Source organism: Trachurus trachurus (genome assembly GCF_905171665.1).
Source record: "Trachurus trachurus genome assembly, chromosome: 12".
Classification (NCBI taxonomy): domain Eukaryota; kingdom Metazoa; phylum Chordata; class Actinopteri; order Carangiformes; family Carangidae; genus Trachurus; species Trachurus trachurus.
The window spans coordinates 1,415,171-1,433,089 of NC_139908.1; the positions used below are offsets into that span (position 1 = coordinate 1,415,171).

Sequence of the window (17,919 nt, forward strand, 5' to 3'; positions counted from 1 at the left end):
CAGCAGGTGGCGCCAGAGACCAAGTCACCAATGTTCCCTCTAATTTTCAAAACTCCTGAGCAGAAATTCAACTCCCCTGATGAGCTGCTTGAGCGACTGAGACAGTACGTCCACATGCTGGTGCTCTGGCCTCACCTCTCCAACTCCAAATATCAATACTATTGGCTATTACAATGATTAATAACAGATTATTTTGATAACATTACCTAGGCTGCTCCAGTTACAGTTACTGATAACAAAATACAATATTGTTTTGGCAAAATAGATTTAGCATGTATTGCCATATGAACAATATGAAAAAACTAACTAACATCAAGTTGGTGTCATCAACTCTTGGCACAGAAGCATCTTGATATGAACAGGACAAAATAAACAAAAACTTAAATGGTAGTTGCATTACAGACCACGGTTAAGGTCAAACATTTCACAATTCGAAGCAACATTAGGAAGAAATAAACAGTAAACTAGTCGGGGATATTTGAGTGTGCAACTTTTTTTGTCTTCTGGGCAAAGAGGAGGAGCAGTAACACACCTGAGAGGAACAGTGCAAGTCACTGATTCAACTCCTCGGTTTATACATTAATAATACTGATATAGTACTACTACTATTACTACTACTACTACTACTACTACTGCTGCTGATACTACTATTGATACTAATACTATAATTTCTACTGATTGAACTATTACTACTACTAATGATACTATATGTCACTGTCACACATTGAACCTGTAACTTCAGTCCAATAAAAGCAGCTGTTGGATCAAAGCAGAGGAGGAGGAGGAGGAGGAGGAGGAGGAAGAGTGGGAAGAGGAGGAGGAGGAGGAGGAGGAAGAGGAAAAGGAGGTGAAAGAGGAAGAGGAGAATGAAGAGAAGTAGGAGGAAAAGGAAGAAAAGGGGGAAGAGGGAGAGAAAAGGGAGGAAGAAGTAGGAAGAGGAGGAAGAGGAAGAGAAGACAGAGGCAGAAGAGGAGGAGGAGGAGAAGTAGGAGGAAGAGGAAAAAGAGAAGGAGGTGAGGAAAGGGAGGAAGAAGAGAAAGACAAGAAGCTGCATGTTTGTATCATGTGTGTGTTAGTGAACGTTTTATTTCATGTTTCACTTTTAAAATATGATAATAATATTAGAATAATAATAATAAACAGAATAAAAATAATCATTCAGACACATTTCTGATAAGTGAATAAACAGAATTTATTAAAAGTATTTCAGATTCATTTTGTGCATAAAAACAAAGTGACTTATAAACTTCATAACATCAAACACTGTTATTATGGGATGTTTTTTTTTTACAGCATTTGACGACTTCATTTTAACCTGATGACACTGTTGAATCAACTCTGGTGTTTCTGTCATGAACACTCAGGTGTGACCAGGTGAGTTACCTGCAGCAGCACAGTGATGATGACACAGTGTGACGTCATCACAACAAACTTAAACCTTAAAGGGATAGTTCAACATTCCGTTACAGAACGTTACCACACAGAGTTGTTTTAGAGGGAAATGCAGAGACTGTTGATGAAAAACTGTCCCTGAAGGCAACGTGCATCAGAGGTTTTGCATGAATTTCCCTCTAAAACAACTCTAACGTTGTGTTATTATCTCATAGCGTGGTGAATGTGCAGCTCACAACTTGTCCACCAGAGCGTTGTGGAGTTGTTGGATTGTGTATTTGATGAGTTTGATGAGGGAAACCAAGGAATCCCATAATGAGCCTCCGTAGCGTAGCTCTGAGCAGCTCACGGCTCTGCTCCGCCGTTCTAAAAATAGCTTGCACCGACAATTAAAGGTAACGAACCTACTGCTATGACTATAGGGATTATGGCAATGGGCCAATTTGACAAAATGTTGAACTATCCCTTTAAATCTGTGATCTAAACAATATTTAAATAATCACACTGTTGATCATTTTCTTTAAAGGCTCAAAACAAAAATTAAAACCGTTCCCTCTGATGATTCGCCCCTCGACTTCCTGTCAATAATCAACGATATCGATATGATATCAATCATATTTACAGAATAAAATAATAAGACGACAACTTCAGGGCACCAAGTGGGAAAATTTAGTTTCAATATATCGTGAATATTTAGTCACTTCCCTCACATTTAGCTTCTGGATTTATAATTTAGTTTTTTAATGTTTAACATTTAGATTTAACATTAAACATGTTTTAACACAAACGCAATAAATAAAAACATGCAACACACTTTCTGTCTCATACGAGAAGAAATGAACTGATTTGTCAAAACACACTGAATTTTCCGACATCCCATAATAAACACCTTCTCTTCCCCGGTGTAACTTCAGACGAGTCCTTTACAGGAGACTCCTCCTGGGTCCCAGAGTGTTATTGATGAACTCGAACAGCTCCACGGGTGAGGCGGCGTCACGGCGACGGACGCCACAGTAGTCGTCAAGGAGACGGAACAGCTTGTCTGTGAAAGCAGCGGTTTTGACAGATTAAAGGGACAGTTCACCCAAAATTGAAATTTCTCTGAGTTACAGGGGGTCTCGGCGCATATAACGGTTGCAAATGGATACCAACTGTCTTCGTAACAAAAAGACACACCAGAAAACATCCAAATACCTCCATGCTGCTCGTATGTAATGTCCCTCTGGTATTGAAGCCCCCACATGAGAAATTGTCCTGAACTATGCTTAAAATATAGACTTATTTAATTTTTTTCGGGACAATTTCTCATGTCGAGGCTTCAATACAAGGGACATTACAGACGAGCAGCATGGAGGTATCTGGATGTTTTTTGGTGTGTCTTTTTGTTATGAAGACAGTTGGTATCCATTTGCAACCGTCATATGGACATGCACTGCTACGCCGAGACCCCCTGTAACTCAGAGAAGCCACGGAGGACTCTGAAACTTCTCCCAGCCCTTAGTCCACATGAGGGGGAGGAGATAATGAGTGCAATTTCAATTTTGGGTGAACTATCCCTTTAACGACAGAACAAACGCTAGGGAGTTACTATGACAACGTGACGCCGACTGACCGACGGTGATTCCCTCGGTGACCAGCAGGTGGTAGATCTGCTCCAGCTGCTCCTTCAGCAGATCGTCGCCGCAGGTGAAGAAGGCCACGCCCCTTTTCGCCGCCGCCGCCGCCATCAGCTGGATCAGAGCTGCAACAACACAACAAGAACCAAATCAGCTCCTCAGATAATGACTTAATTAAATAAATGTAAATTAATTTAAAGATTTGATTTAGCCGTTTCTACATTATGGTAATTAGGCCGCCCATCTAATTAGCATAGACACACTGAAATATGTAAATAAATAGAAGCAGAAGTGTAGAAAATAAGAAAAAAATACAAGGATAAATGTGGAAATAGATAAATACACAAATGCACAAATTAAATTCATTTTTCTAACAACATTATTTTTTACAGTTTGTATTTATTTGTGTGCCTGTCTCTTTAAGAGGAACCTTTCAGCTGTGGGTCTCCTTTAAAGCCACTGCAGCCCCACTTCCCCGTGGCGATGTCCGGGTCGCCGTCCCTCCCCAGGAATCCACAGTACGCCTTCAGGGACACAAGGAAATCACGTGAATAGGATTTTTATTTAGTTTTTATTGATGTTTTATTGAAATCTCTAGCCGATGATGTCACGCACTCTGACACAATACACACCCACTATAATCTCAACATTTCCCCCAAAGCGATCATGATCGTTGAACAGTGATTGATAAAAAACTATATGATCTATGAAAACATGGATTACCACACCAATAGACAAGACTTGTGTCTACATTTTACAGTTTAAATGGAGTCTCTAGGTGAAAGTATGTCGGAGTAGTAGACGTTTGAAAAAGTCCAATAAATTGTTCGTTTTCTGACCTCATCCCATTCATTCTCTATCAGAAAATTCTCACAGTTTTTCTCGCATGTTTTCGAAAAAATCATGTTCTGTAGAGAAAAGTAACAGCACAGTGATCCCGATCGAACGGCACGTTTTGATATATAATTTGTCCTACAACTTGAATAGTTGTGAATCCTACAACTGTTTGAGTCCAACTCGTCCTAGGAGTTCTGAATGGATATTTGGTACAGAAGAGGAATAATGAGAAGAAAAAACACAATAACAACAGTGTCTCAGTGCGTTTGCCCCGTGGCCGTAATAATAAAATAAAAACCAAACAAACTCACCTTGTTCAGCTCGCGTTTGATTTTCTCCATACTGTACTGCTCTCGGCGATGTTTGAAGTCCAGAGCATCGATGGCTAAAATCTGTCTTTTCCTGCGCAGCCACTCGTCCCTGTGGAGAAAAGTTTGCAGCTGGGAATTTAAAAAAACCTAAACTAACATCCAGGTCTGAAAGGGTTAAATCAGCAGCAGCTTGTACCTGATTGGTGGATCATCAAAAGGCCCCGCCCACTCGAAGGTGCCACCGTAGCCGGAGTAATTACTGAACTGCTGAGAACCTGAGACAGAGAAACAAACAGAAGAACCGTCGTCAAAGACGGTTTATAAACCAAGACCCCCCATGAGGAGTCAGCTTTAGTCAGCTTTAGTCAGCTTTAGTCAGCTTTTTAATTTTTGAGAAGGAACTCAAACAATACTTCACAACTATCCAATATTCATCAAACAAAAAAGCTATTAAAACCACTGAGTTATGCATTTTATATAATATTTTATTGGATTAATAGCAATGTTTTGTATACTATTTTGAATACCGCGACCCCCTGGCATTGTATTGTTCTTTGTTTTGTATGTTTTACTAAATGTAATACCTGAATTGTCAATAAAATTTGCCTTAAAAAAAAAAAAAAACGAGTCAGCTTCCTGTATGATGTCACTAGGCTTCTGCTCGGCCACGCCCCTTTAGGGAGACCAGAGGCAGCATAGAGTGGATTGACTCCAATGGGACAATTTAACGTGAACACCGATTATGGTCTGTCCTTTCTCCCCACAGTCACTGAAGTCAATTTTGGACTCATTTTTCACAAGCCACATCTCTTCTGAACAGTTTGACACCAACATGGCGACTTTCAGACGGACACATGAGGAGAAAATCCACTTTGTTCCAGACCTGTCTCTGTCTCTACGACACACTCTCGCCAGATCTGGCACCGATCTCTTAGGCAACGACAAACAAACGGCCGCGAACTCCCGTGAAAATTATTTAAATTATTTTTGTCATGCTAAATATGACTGTTAGTAGTGTAAATATTTAATGTTATCATAAGAAAATACAAATATCTCACTTTCATCTACCTACAAATTGTATAAATCCACACACACGTTCACAGACGAGGTGGTGACGGTTGGCCACGCCCCTTTAGAGAGACAGGAAGTGAAACCGTTTCTATCATTGGAGCCTCTCATGGAGGATCTTTCCATATATTGAATATCTTTGTTGTCGTATTGTTTCTATAAAAACACCTCTGACTGTCGGTTTATTGATTAACTCATCAATAACTGATCGATTGATCCCTCACCCGTGATGACCAGACACTCGGTGTCTCCCAGCTCCTCGGTGAAAAGGCGGGAAACGATGAGCTCCGGGTTCATCAGGAACAGGATCTCCTCCTGCACCAGACCAGAACCCAGCACGCCGCCGCCGATCCGATTGCAGGCAAAGTCCACCTACACACACACACACACACACACACACACACAAACACACACACACACATTAACCCTCCACAGCTGGATGAACAGCTGTGAGTCGTTGCCGTGGTTCAGTTCTCACCTGTAACATCCCTGTTCCCTCCTTCTCGATGCTGCCGCGCGACGTCACGTGAAGTTTCGTCAGTTTCTCTGCACAGCTTCAACAAACAAACAATATGGACTGTTAGCTTAGCATTAGCCCTTAGTCTGGTCCGTCACTGTATTGTGTCCTCCAGAAACACTTCCTGTTGAGTCCAGAGTTTTTGCAGCTGAAACTGATGAAGTTGTTTTCTTTTCGTGTCTTAATGTGTTTTCTGAAGTTGCAGTGTGATGATGAGCCTCCGGGGCCACCGTAGTTTTCACATTTCAAATGTTCAGAGGTTACCACGGAAACTTGAGGTGGTTGCCATGACGATAGAGGCCCCCCCCAGGCTGAGGCAGACAGAAACGTGGAGAAAAAGGGTGATTTTCTGCCTCTGCACTGGGCTCACATTTGGGCATATTCTGACAAAATGGTAACTCCTATCAGAAAAAGAAGCAGACCGTGGTCGTCGTAAGGACTCCCTGAACGCTTTGATATGACTTTGGTGTTTCTACAGTAAATATTTTGGTGACACTTGCGAGTTTTAAACAGGGGTCCGTTCTGCTTCTCTCAGAAAATCTTTGTATTAGAGTCAATGAGGAGCAGAGAGGGACCTGGTCGCACTTAGAGGCTCACAGTTTAAATTCTGTAAGTCTCTTTGCTTTGTTGAACACATTGTTAGAGAGAGAACAAGTTTGTCTACAACTGTGGAAAAAATCATGTGTGTAGAGTGTAATTTGTGGCCGTGAGCAGCGTGGAAAGAGAAAAGTTTCAGACAATTTCAGTCCTCTCCTCCCACTCTAGCTGATGATGTCACGAACATTCCGCGCAATACACACCCATTATAATCTCAACATTTCTCCAAAAATGATCATGGTCATTGAACAGTGATTGATCAAAAACTATATCGCATATCAAAACATGGATTAATACGCCAATAGACAAGACTTGTATCTACATTTTAGAGTTTAAATGGAGTCTCTAGGTGAAAATATGCTGGAGTAGTAGATGTTTGAAAAAGTCCAATAATTAATTTATTAGCTTTTCATAGCTTCAGCTATGAAGTTTCATTTTCATAGTTGCGACCAAACCAATAGTTGAACTTTATCACTCACTCAGCCACAGCCATTAGCCAATCAGGTTAGAGATTACCTTCTCCAGTTTGGCAGGTCTGTGTCTCTCAGGTAACGTCTATTAAACGTCACCAGTCCGTGTGGTGCGGTCTCTGCAAAGATAAAAAACAAAACAGTCACTTGTTTTCAGGAGGGGGCGGAGCCATGAGAGGGGGCGGGGCCACCGCAGTCACTTACTCTCATTTGTGACCACGTTGAAGTAATGCATGATGGCCCTCAGCTTCTCCCTGGTGCTGCCCGACCACTTCCAGAACAGACTGCAGGGTCAGAGGTCAGAGGTCAGACTCAGTTCACAGATGTTCAGACATCTGGTGTTACCCGTAGTTACCGGTTGTTACCCGTAGTTACCTGTTGAAGTTGATGGTGGGGTAGGCGTGGTACTCGGAGCCGGGCCCCGTTGCGTTGCGATGAGGGAACGTGCAGAAGAAGGCGTTGGCCAGCAAACAGGAGATCTGGAGCTGAGACAGAGTGATGGCCTTCGTCTGTCCTCGCCTCAGCAGAGGGACGGCCTGGAGACACGGACACCTTCATCATCACCTTCATCATCATTAGGCTTTCCGCCAATCTGATCGGCTGCATCGGATCGGCCGATGTTTTGCATTTTATGCAATTTGTGAGATCGGTCATAATGTCTTAAAGGCCCCATGCTGTGCACTTTTCTCTGGGTTTATTTCCCTAACAAGATGTATCACTGGTTTTGAGTACCTGTGATCTAATATGGTTTCTACTGCCCCTTTCTGTTGCCTCTTTCTGGAGCTCTAGCAGGCACAGGTCATTTGGCCAATCAGAAGAGAGAATGAGAACCTCTCCTCTGATTGGCCGACTGTTTTTGAGTGGCATGTGGTCGGGCCAATCACAGGCAAGTAACTGAAACCTAAGCTGCATTCATAAAAATTGAAAAAAAACAACTGGTCACGGTGGGCGGAGTTACTTTGTGTGTGACATCACAGAAAGGAGGAAGTGCTATCTGCTCATCTTAAAGAGACAGTTCCTACAAATGGGCGGTGTGTGTTTCTCCGTTTATGACCAGTTTGATGCATGGGACAGTTTATACGTGGCCCAGAGACCTCCCCAAGCACCAAAAAATAACCAAAATCACATTTTTCATGCCATGGGGCCTTTAAAGCAGAAGTAAGGTGAATGTTTGTGTTAATATAAGTCTTAAATAGTTGTATCTTCCGACAGCAATCACTTCTATAGAGTGTTTGGTCTGAAACACGGGTCTGTCAGTCACTCTGCTCTGCTCTGAGCCCAGGAGAAAACTTTCCTTGTATCCTACAACCTTTATCCAATGAGGAGAGAGAACGGCATAAAGGGGCAGTCCTCTCTGTGTGTGCAGCCAAGGGATGCGCGTGAATGTGGTGACGTAGGGACGAGGACGGGGACTGCTAACTCCATCTGCTGACAGGAAGTTAGACAAAACCACCGGATCACTTACTTCTGCTTTAATTCATCGGATGGTTTGTGTTTTATCCGTCTCATTTACTCCAAAGAAGTTCCACGGCACCGTGAATGATTCAAGATTCAAAAAACGTATTTATCCGTCACATAGTGACAGGGCTCAAAACATAAAAACCCTGTTTTTTTTTTGCTTTAAACAAACAAAGCAAAATAGACACGTCTCACTGGTTTAATGTGTTTTTTTGTGTCTTTGTGGTGTTTGGTGTTTTGTGTTGGTCCTGACCGAACTTTGAACTTATATCTGGCCAGTCCTTGAATGTCATCTCTAGGTCATTGATGTTTAACCTTTGCATCTCAGTTAGTTTGGTGCAAAAATGGTCAAACATTGGCAATACTCAGTAAACAGTACAGTATATAGTAGCTACAGTAAATAAACAAGTCATTTAAATAGATACTTTGCTCATCATCATCTTCCTCTCACCTTCCTCACTTCCACTGACAGCTTCAGGGCGAGAGCAGCGATCTTTGGGAACAGTGTGGTGTAGTAGTTTTCCTCTTTGGGGGCACGCTGAGAAGAAAACATGATTATTGATCATCCACATCCAATCAACCACTGATCAATCAATCAATCACCTGAAGTCAACACGTGGACACGGACCTGAACAAAGGAGGCGAGGGCCTCGAACTTCCACTTCCCTTTGTACCTGGGGTTGTACTTCATGATGGCGTCCTGGAAACCGTTGCAGCTCCGTTATTATTGTGTTTTCATTCATTTTTTGTTCAATCCATAATTGATAATCAATCTGATCGATTACCTCCAAGTCGCTGACGCTCACTTCCTTCTTACCGGCCAGTTTCTTCAGCTGCTTCTGGATCACATCCCACCTGCTCACCTCGGCCGCTCCCTGCAGACAGAGCTGTTGGTCAATGTCTCTATGTTTTTTTAGTGAAACCGCCCCTGAGGATAAACTGTAGTAACTTTAAAGGGATAGGCTAATTAGCTTAGCTCAATCACTGGAAGTGTATGGGTAGTGTTAGCCTGCCTCCACCTAAAGTCGCTAATTAGCTTAGCTCAAACACTGGAAGTGTATGGGTAGTGTTAGCCTGCCTCCACCTAAAGTCGCTAATTAGCTTAGCTGAAACACTGGAAGTGTATGGGTAGTGTTAGCCTGCCTCCACCTAAAGTCACTGATTAGCTTAGCTCAAACACTGGAAGTGTATAGGTAGTGTTAGCCTGTCTCCACCTAAAGTCGCTAATTAGCTTAGCTCAAACACTGGAAGTGTATAGGTAGTGTTAGCCTGCCTCCACCTAAAGTCATCAGAGAAACTCTTCAGCAACTCTAAAGGGAAACCGGCGGGCCGATCTTCGTCTCAGAGCTGACAAAACTCTCCAGTAAGGCATCTTGAGCGGTCAAATGCCGCTAACGGGACGAGATCGGTCAAAACGGAGGGTTCAAGCAAAGATGCTTTATTTTGGTTCAAGCTAGCTACATCGAGGGTAGGTTAGCTTCCTATTTCAAAGTAAAAGCACAAATTCTATAGTCATGGTTTTCTGTATGTAAAGGGCAACGGGTGTTTTATTTTGTGAAAGTAACCGGAAGTGTGTTGGTCACAACGGCTAGCTTGAGTAGCGCCGAATTCGTCCCAACAAAATAGTAAACAGCTGGTATTTAGACAAATTAACGACACACTGCTGATCTAAACGGCTACTTTCTCACCTAAACATGTTTGAAATGTGGATAAAGTGATATATTTACAGAGTTTAGAGCTAAAATGAAATCAGCTTCTGACTGCTGATTTCAGCTCGGGTAGGAGGCAGGCTAACACTACCCATACACTTCCAGTGTTTGAGCTAAGCTAATTAGCAACTTTAGGTGGAGGCAGGCTAACACTACCTATACACTTCCAGTGTTTGAGCTAAGCTAATTAGCAACTTTAGGTGGAGGCAGGCTAACACTACCCATACACTTCCAGTGTTTGAGCTAAGCTAATTAGCAACTTTAGGTGGAGGCAGGCTAACACTACCTATACACTTCCAGTGTTTGAGCTAAGCTAATTAGCAACTTTAGGTGGAGGCAGGCTAACACTACCCATACACTTCCAGTGTTTGAGCTAAGCTAATTAGCCAGCTCTGCCTCGTATCTCCCTTGTTACTGCACGCACAGTCGAAAGGATGGTGTCTATCTGCTGGTCATGGACTCGGGAGTGAGGCAAGACATGAAAAAAAATGTTGCTGTATCCCTTTAACAAACACGTCTGGCTGTCGACCAAGGAAACATTTGGTTGAATCAAACTTTTCCTAGATCAAGTCTTGCAGGTGCAACAAGTGGAAAACGTGGACGAACCGTGGACGTTCCGCTCTTCGTCATGTGATTTCTTTGTGACGTCGGCAACTTCACGAAGTCACTTTGCCAGAGGTCTCGGCCTATCTGAGGGAGGATCGTCTTCTTGTGGTTGAAGACCTTCACCTGAGACAAGAGACAAGAGTTCAACTTCCTGTTTGAAATGTAGTGAAACGAAGAATCAGAATGTCGCTGTGTTTATGTCGCTGTCAGACTCAGGACCTTTAAAGGGATAGTAGCATTTTTTTTAAAGTGGGGTTGTATGATCTCCAAGTAGCCCCTAAGTACTTTAATTGCAGTAGTTAGACTCTCTGCACTCCTCCCGTTAGCAACGCCAGCCCATAATAGCCCTGCCCAGAGATTTACAACATACAGTACAGTGTTGTGAACAGACCCAAAGAAACGGCCTATTTTCACGGCCTAAAAGAGGTTTTACCTGAAAAAAAATACACAGTTCCATTGTTCGCTATAATATAATTTTTTCCAGCCCTTCAAAGTGCAGGAAAAACACAGTTTTTATTTGGAACTAACCAACTCACGTATCCCTCCGCCCAGGGTTAGCGCCCGCCGATCAGCAGTTGGTTAGGTCCAAATAAAAACACTTTGAGGGGCTGGAAAAAAATATATTATAGTGAACAATGGAACTATGTATTATTTTTCAGGTAAAACCTCTTTTAGGCCATGAAAATAGGCCGTTTCTTTGGGTCTGTTCACAACACTGTATGTTGTAAATCTCTGGGCAGGGCTATTATGGGCTGGCGTTGCTAACGGGAGGAGTGTAGAGAGTCTTCTACAATTAAAGTACTTAGGGGCTATTTGGAGATCATACAACCCCACTTTAAAAAAAAATGCTACTATCCCTTTAACTAGACATTGGTTTAAAATGTTTGATGCTGTCAGACACTAGTTTATTATTATTATTACAATGAAGCTGAGTATTGAGTCTTACGTCTATGAGGACGGTGTGTGCATAATTGAACGACAGCTCCTTCAGGTTGGTTTGACTCCGAGTCCTCAGGTCGCTCTGAGAACAACATGATGAGGAAGATCCCTCCCCCCTCTCCTCCCTCCTCTTCCACTCCTTCTCCCTCTCCTCCCTCTCCTCTTTCTCCTTCTCCTCCCTCCACTCTCTATCCCTCTCCTTCTCCTCCCTCCTCTTCCTCTCCTCTTTCTCCTTCTCCTCCCTCCACTCTCTATCCCTCTCCTTCTCCTCCCTCCTCTTCCTCTCCTCTTTCTCCTTCTCCTCCCTCCACTCTCTATCCCTCTCCTTCTCCTCCCTCCTCTTCCTCTCCCTCTCCTCTTTCTCCTTCTCCTCCCTCCACTTTCTCTCCCTCTCCGCCCTCTCCTTCTCCCCCTTTCTCTCCCACTCCTTTCTCCTCTCCTTCTCCCTCGCTCCTTCTGCTCCACCACCTACTCCTCCAGCACAGGACGGTCCAGAGGAGGAGGAGAAAGAGGAGGAGGAGGAGAAGCTGCTGTCGTCACGGAGACCGGGACGGCTAGACATGTCTGCAGGAGGAAGGAGGAGGAGGAGGAGGAGGAGGAGGAGGAGGAGAAGAGGTGAAAGTGAGACAATAAATAAAAAATAAAAGCTGGCAAATAAAAAACACAAAAAATGTCAATGACAAATATATATCTTATATAGAGCTCGGGAAAAAACAAAGGGACGACGACGTTCACTAATGTTTCTTAAAAAGCTTCTCTACATGTAGCTACGACACTCGTTAAACTGATTTATAGACTCTTCCTAAGTTAAAATTTCATGTTGTGTTGTGTACCTTTAATTATCGGTGCAAGCTATTTTTAGAACGGCGGAGCAGAGCCATGAGCTGCTCAGAGCTACGCTACGGAGGCTCATTATGGGATTTCTTGGTTTCCCTCATCAAACTCATCAAATACACAATCCAACAACTCCACAACGCTCTGGTGGACAAGTTGTGAGCTGCACATTCACCACGCTATGAGATAATAACACAACGTTACCACACAGAGTTGTTTTAGAGGGAAATTCATGCAAAACCACTGATGCGCGTTGCCTTCAGGGACAGTTTTTCATCAACAGTCTCTGTATTTCCCTCTAAAACAACTCTGTGTGGTAACGTGGCTCTGCTCCACCGTTCTAAAAATAGCTTGCACCGACAATTAAAAAGGTAACAAACCTACTGCTATGACTATAGGGATTATGGGCAATGGGCCAATTTGACACAATGTTGAACTGTCCCTTTAATAGAATAAAACAAAAATGTTCATTTTACTCAAACACCAGAGAAAACCAGAGAAACTGAACATTTTGCTGTGGTGTGTGTGTGTGTGTGTGTGTGTGTGTGTGTGTGTGTGTGTGTGTGTGTGTGTGTGTGTGTGTGTGTGTGTGTGTGTGTGTGTGTGTGTGTGTGTGTGTGTGTGTGTGTGTGTGTGTATAAATATAGCCTATTCTAAAATAACAAACAGTCTGTAACGTAACCAGAACGGCGGCCATCTTGGTAAGGTCAACTCTCTCCCTCAGAGCATTTAGCCTCTGCTGCATGTTCTGCTATAATCACCACAACTTGCTCAGTTTTTGTCCGATTTCAAAACGGTTAGATTTTTTATGTCGCAGTTATGATGCAGCTAGCCTACTTAAAATCACGGATCATTTTAATCATGTACTGTTTTTTTGTAAAAGTAACATTACAGTAGCTATGACCTGAATAAATAAAACAAAGTTTGTGAATAAAACAGCAGCTGTGACGTCATTAATCCAGATGTTGTCCATGTGTTTTAACAGATTCAGATTCAGATTAGAAACACTAAAACACAGATTATTATTATCGATCAGCTGCAGGTGAATCAGGACTCGGACTCGGATTCTCTAGGTAGGCCTACATGAACCGACACACACAACACAACACAACACACCGACTCACCTGTCCGCTCACCTGTCCACGAGCTGTTCGACGTTTAACGGGGTTTGTAGCTACACCGTCACAGCAGGTTCGAGCCCCAGAAACACAGCCGACCGACAGCAAACAACGTGAAGTTTAGTTTCTGTTTCAGGCGAAAACGAAAGTGAAGCTGAAAAACAGAGTCATAAACACAACTTATCTCTTTACTTTTAGGCTACTTTTACTTTTCTTTTTCTTTTTCTTCTTCAATAATACTCACCTTCATGATCACAATAATAATCAATAATCACCGTTTAACTGAGTTAATCAACTTTATAAAACTGTATCACTTTTTTTTACACGCTTCGTTCTCTTGTATTATAATGTCACTTTCGGTTCCATGTAAACATCCTTTAAAAAAAAATCTAATTATGAAAATCAAAAATATGAATGATAAAGTTCAACTAGAAACAACATGAAGGACATTTGGTCTAAATGAACTCATTCTCACTCTCTTTTTTATTATAGGCTAAATACATTATTGTTTAATGGTCAATTAAATTATAATTCGACCACAAATCAAAATTAATTCACTTATTAAACATGAACAATATATTTGATTCTATAATAATAATAATGATTATGATTCTTATCTTGTGCAGTGACAGAGCAGAGTCAGTTCACATCAGTGACCAGCAGGTGGCGCCAGAGACCAAGTCACTGATTCAACTCCTCGGTTTATAGTAATACTGATATAGTACTACTACTACTACTACTACAACTACTACTACTGCTACTATTACTTTTACTACCACAAATACTATATTGTTGTTGATATTACTACTAAAACTAATACTGCTACTACTGCTTATAATAAGTAGAAATAATGAGTTCTGTTGTTAATGCAGAAGTAAGCGATCCGGTCGTTTTCGCTAATGCTGCGTTCCAGGCAGGCTTTTGAAACCGTAAATTACAGCTTCAAGTCACGACTTACGACTTTGTAGCGTTCCAGGCAACCCACTCGTGTTTCTCCGACCTGTTTTACCTGTGAAAGTCACTATAACGGCCACTCGTAACTTCTGACCCGTGAACTCGTACCAGATCGAACTGGTATGACTTCACAGGTCGGAAAAACACGAGTTACGAGTTGCCTTGAACGCACCATAACGTCTTGTCAGCCGACGGAGTTAGCAGCCCCCGCCCTCGTCATGGATCTATTGTTCCTCGTCCCTACGTCACCACATTCACGCGCATCCCTTGGCTGCACACACAGAGAGGACTGCCCCTTTATGCCGTTCTCTCTCCTCATTGGATAAAACTTGTAGGATACGAGAAACGTTTTCTCCTGGGCTCAGAGCAGAGCAGAGTGACTGACAGACCCGACAGAGATGTGTGTGTGTGTGTGTGTGTGTGTGTGTGTGTGTGTGTGTGTGTGTGTGTGTGTGTGTGCGTGCGTGCGTGCGTGCGTGCGTGCGTGCGTGCGTGCGTGCGTGCGTGCGTGCGTGCGTGCGTGCGTGTGTGTGTGTGTGTGTGCGTGTGTGTGTGTAGGTTGTCAAATTGTCCGGTCATAGAGATCAGCTGTTCTTCTCTGGCCTCAGCTCTGAGCTCCGACCCCTCCCACCTGAGACACCTGGACCTGAGCTACAACCATCCAGGAGACTCAGGAGTGAAGCTGTTGTCTGGTGGACTAGACCAGTGCTTCTCAACCTTTTGTACATCAAGGACCCCTAAATTGACACAAATTAGACCACGGACCCCCATTGGACCAAATTTAGAAGTAAACACCAGAAATACACAAATATTTGTTCTGAGACTGAAGAACATTACTTTTTTATACTTTTAAATTAGGGCCAATGGCGTGACTTTTTGGAAATATTATAGAGAAATTTCTGGAAAAAAGTGGTCCAATTTCTCCAAAAACATTTAAACATTTCTGGGAAGAAGTGGTAAAAATTCTCAAAAAAAAAAGTAAAAAATAAAAAATAAATAAAAATTTTCTTTAAAAAAGTGGTAAAATTTCTTGTAAAAAATGTTCAAAATAAAAATACAAAAGTAAAAATTTTCTAGAAAAAAGTGGTAAAATTTCTAAAACTAAAAAGTGTTAAAAAAAACTTCTAGAAAAAAGTGGTAAAATTTCTCATAAAAAAATGTTCAAAATAAGAAAGGCAAGGCAAGGCAAGGCATCTTTATTTATATAGCGCATTTCATACCAAGGCAACTCAATGTGCTTTACATAAAGACAAAACATAAAAAAAGAAACATAAGACAGAATAAAAACAAACAAAACACTAAAAACAGAGTTAAAAGCAAGAGCAAATAAAAGTAAAAGAAAAAAAAAAGATCTAGAAAAAGTGGTTAAAAAAAAAAAAAAAAAACCTTCCAGAAAAAAGTGGTACATTTTCAAGAAATAAATTGGGGACCCCCTTCAGATCTCTCAAGGACCCCTAGGGTAGACCCCACGTTGAGAACCACTGGACTAGAGTCCCCACTGTAAACTGGAGACTCTCAGATCATATACCTTTTATGATAAAGTTTGTAAGTCCCGTGCACAGTAATTAAGTGCTTCTTCTAGGTGCCAGCTGGTGCAGGATCAATCACAGTAAAAATTAAACTTCCAGTCCACACTAGAGCGTAGGATTATAGACAAGATTTATTATCAAAAGTGAAAACAGAAGGGGCGAACAACGCGTTTCACACGTTCCTTTATCAGATTTGCTCTTGATTGTCATCAGGTGTATGTTTAAACAGACGAGGTGAATGACATCATGATCCTGACAACCCCACGTGTGTGTGTGTGTGTGTGTGGTGTGTGTGTGTGTGTGTGTCTGTGTGTGTGTGTGTGTGTGTGTGTGTGTTGTTGTGTGTGTGTGTTGCTGCTCCAGCTGCAGCTCAGTGTGTTTAAGGCAGTGAAAGGGTGGAGGAGCTCCCTGCCTCTGTGTGTGTGTGTGTGTGTGTGTGTGTGTGTGTGTGTGTGTGTGTGTGTGTGTGTGTGTGTGTGTGTGTGTGTGTGTGTGTGTGTGTGTGTGTGTGTGTGTGTGTGTGTGTTGTTGTGCGTCAGGAATGTTGTGTGTCTGCCAGAGAGAAGTCACTACACAGGAATGCACCAGAACAGAACGGAGCAGAAACAAGAGGAGGATGACTTAAAAAGGACACGCACACACACGCTGCTGCACTGCACTGTGTGTGTGTGTGTGTCTGTATGTGTGTGTGTGTGTGTGTGTCTGTGTGTGTGTGTGTGTGTGTCTGTGTGTGTGTGTGTGTGTGTGTGTCCCATGTCATGTACGACACGTGTGCCTCCTCCTCCACTTCCACGAACATGAATATTCACAACAGTTATGAAATAGGTGTGTGTGTGTGTGTGTGTGTGTGTGTGTGTGTGTGTAGCAATATGGAGAACCATCTGCCTCACACACACACACACACACACACACACACACACACACACACACACACACACACACACACACACACACACACACACACACACTCTGTCCCCTCTCTTTAACCTTGTTGCCTCCATCACAAGCAGCAGATGAAGAAGCACTTTCTACAATCTGAGAGAGAGAGAAATGTCTTTACTCCTCCTCCTCCTCCTCCTCCTCCTCCTCCCTTCTCCTCTTCCTCCTTCTCCTCCTACTCCTCCTCCTCCTTCCTCTTCCTCCTCCTCCTCTTCCTCCTTCTCCTCTTTCTCCTCCTCCTTCCTCCTCCTCCTCTTCTTCTCCCTCTTCCTTCTTCCTCCTTCCTCCTCCTCTTCTTCTCCCTCTTCCTTCTTCCTCTTCCTCCTCCCTCCTCCTCTTCCTCCTCTTCTTCCTCCTCCTTCCTCTTCCTCCTCCTCCTCCTCTTCCTCCACCTCCCTTCTCCTCCCTCTTTCTCCTCCTCCTCTTCCTCCTCCTCCTTCCTCTTCTTCCTCCTCTTTCTCCCTCCTCCTCCTCCTTCCTCTTCTTCCTCCTTCCTCCTCCTCTTCCTCCTCCTCCTCCTCTTCCTCCTCTTCCTACTTCCTCTTCCTCCTTCCTCCTCCTTCCTCTTCCTCCTCCTCCCTCCTCCTCCTCTTCCTCCTCCTCCCTTCTCCTCCTCTTCCTCCTCCCCCACCTCCTCCATCCTCCTCTTCCTCCTCCTCTTCTTCCCTCCTTCCTCCTCTTCCTCCTTCCTCCCCCTTTCTCCTCCCTCCTCTTCCTCCTCCTCTTCCTTCTCCCTCCTCTTCTTCCTCCTCCTCCCTTCTCCTCCTTCCTCCCCCACCTCCTTCCTCTTCATCCTCCACCTCTTCTTCCTCCTCCTCTTCCTCCTCCTCTTCCTTCCTCCTCCTCCTCCTCTTCCTCCTCCTTGCAGCTCTGATCCGGAGTCAGTGCGGGGTCAACGCTGCACCTCCTCCCAGCTTCTCCTCCTCCTCTGTCCTGTGACATTGTAAAATGACTGCTGCAGTACACTGGGACTCTGTGTGTGTGTGTGTTTCTGTGTGTGTGTGTGTGTGTGTGTGTGTGTGTGT

The 17,919-nt window shown here is 43.2% G+C and overlaps 1 protein-coding gene across 1 annotated transcript; it reads right to left on the minus strand.

Moving 5' to 3' along the window:
• Positions 1 to 1,925: 1,925 nt before the first annotated feature.
• On the minus strand, positions 1,926 to 11,674 carry pargl (poly (ADP-ribose) glycohydrolase, like). The gene is made up of 15 exons (XM_083983641.1): positions 11,528 to 11,674; positions 10,582 to 10,704; positions 9,052 to 9,141; positions 8,895 to 8,966; positions 8,718 to 8,804; positions 7,184 to 7,344; positions 7,013 to 7,092; positions 6,855 to 6,927; positions 5,703 to 5,778; positions 5,449 to 5,596; positions 4,353 to 4,431; positions 4,157 to 4,265; positions 3,439 to 3,532; positions 3,005 to 3,133; positions 1,926 to 2,434 (listed from the first exon to the last, which is right to left on the minus strand). Exons 2-15 carry the CDS (start codon positions 10,603 to 10,605, stop codon positions 2,316 to 2,318), a joined length of 1,341 nt encoding a protein of 446 aa, XP_083839767.1. The 5' UTR covers positions 10,606 to 10,704; positions 11,528 to 11,674; the 3' UTR covers positions 1,926 to 2,315.
• Positions 11,675 to 17,919: the final 6,245 nt, after the last annotated feature.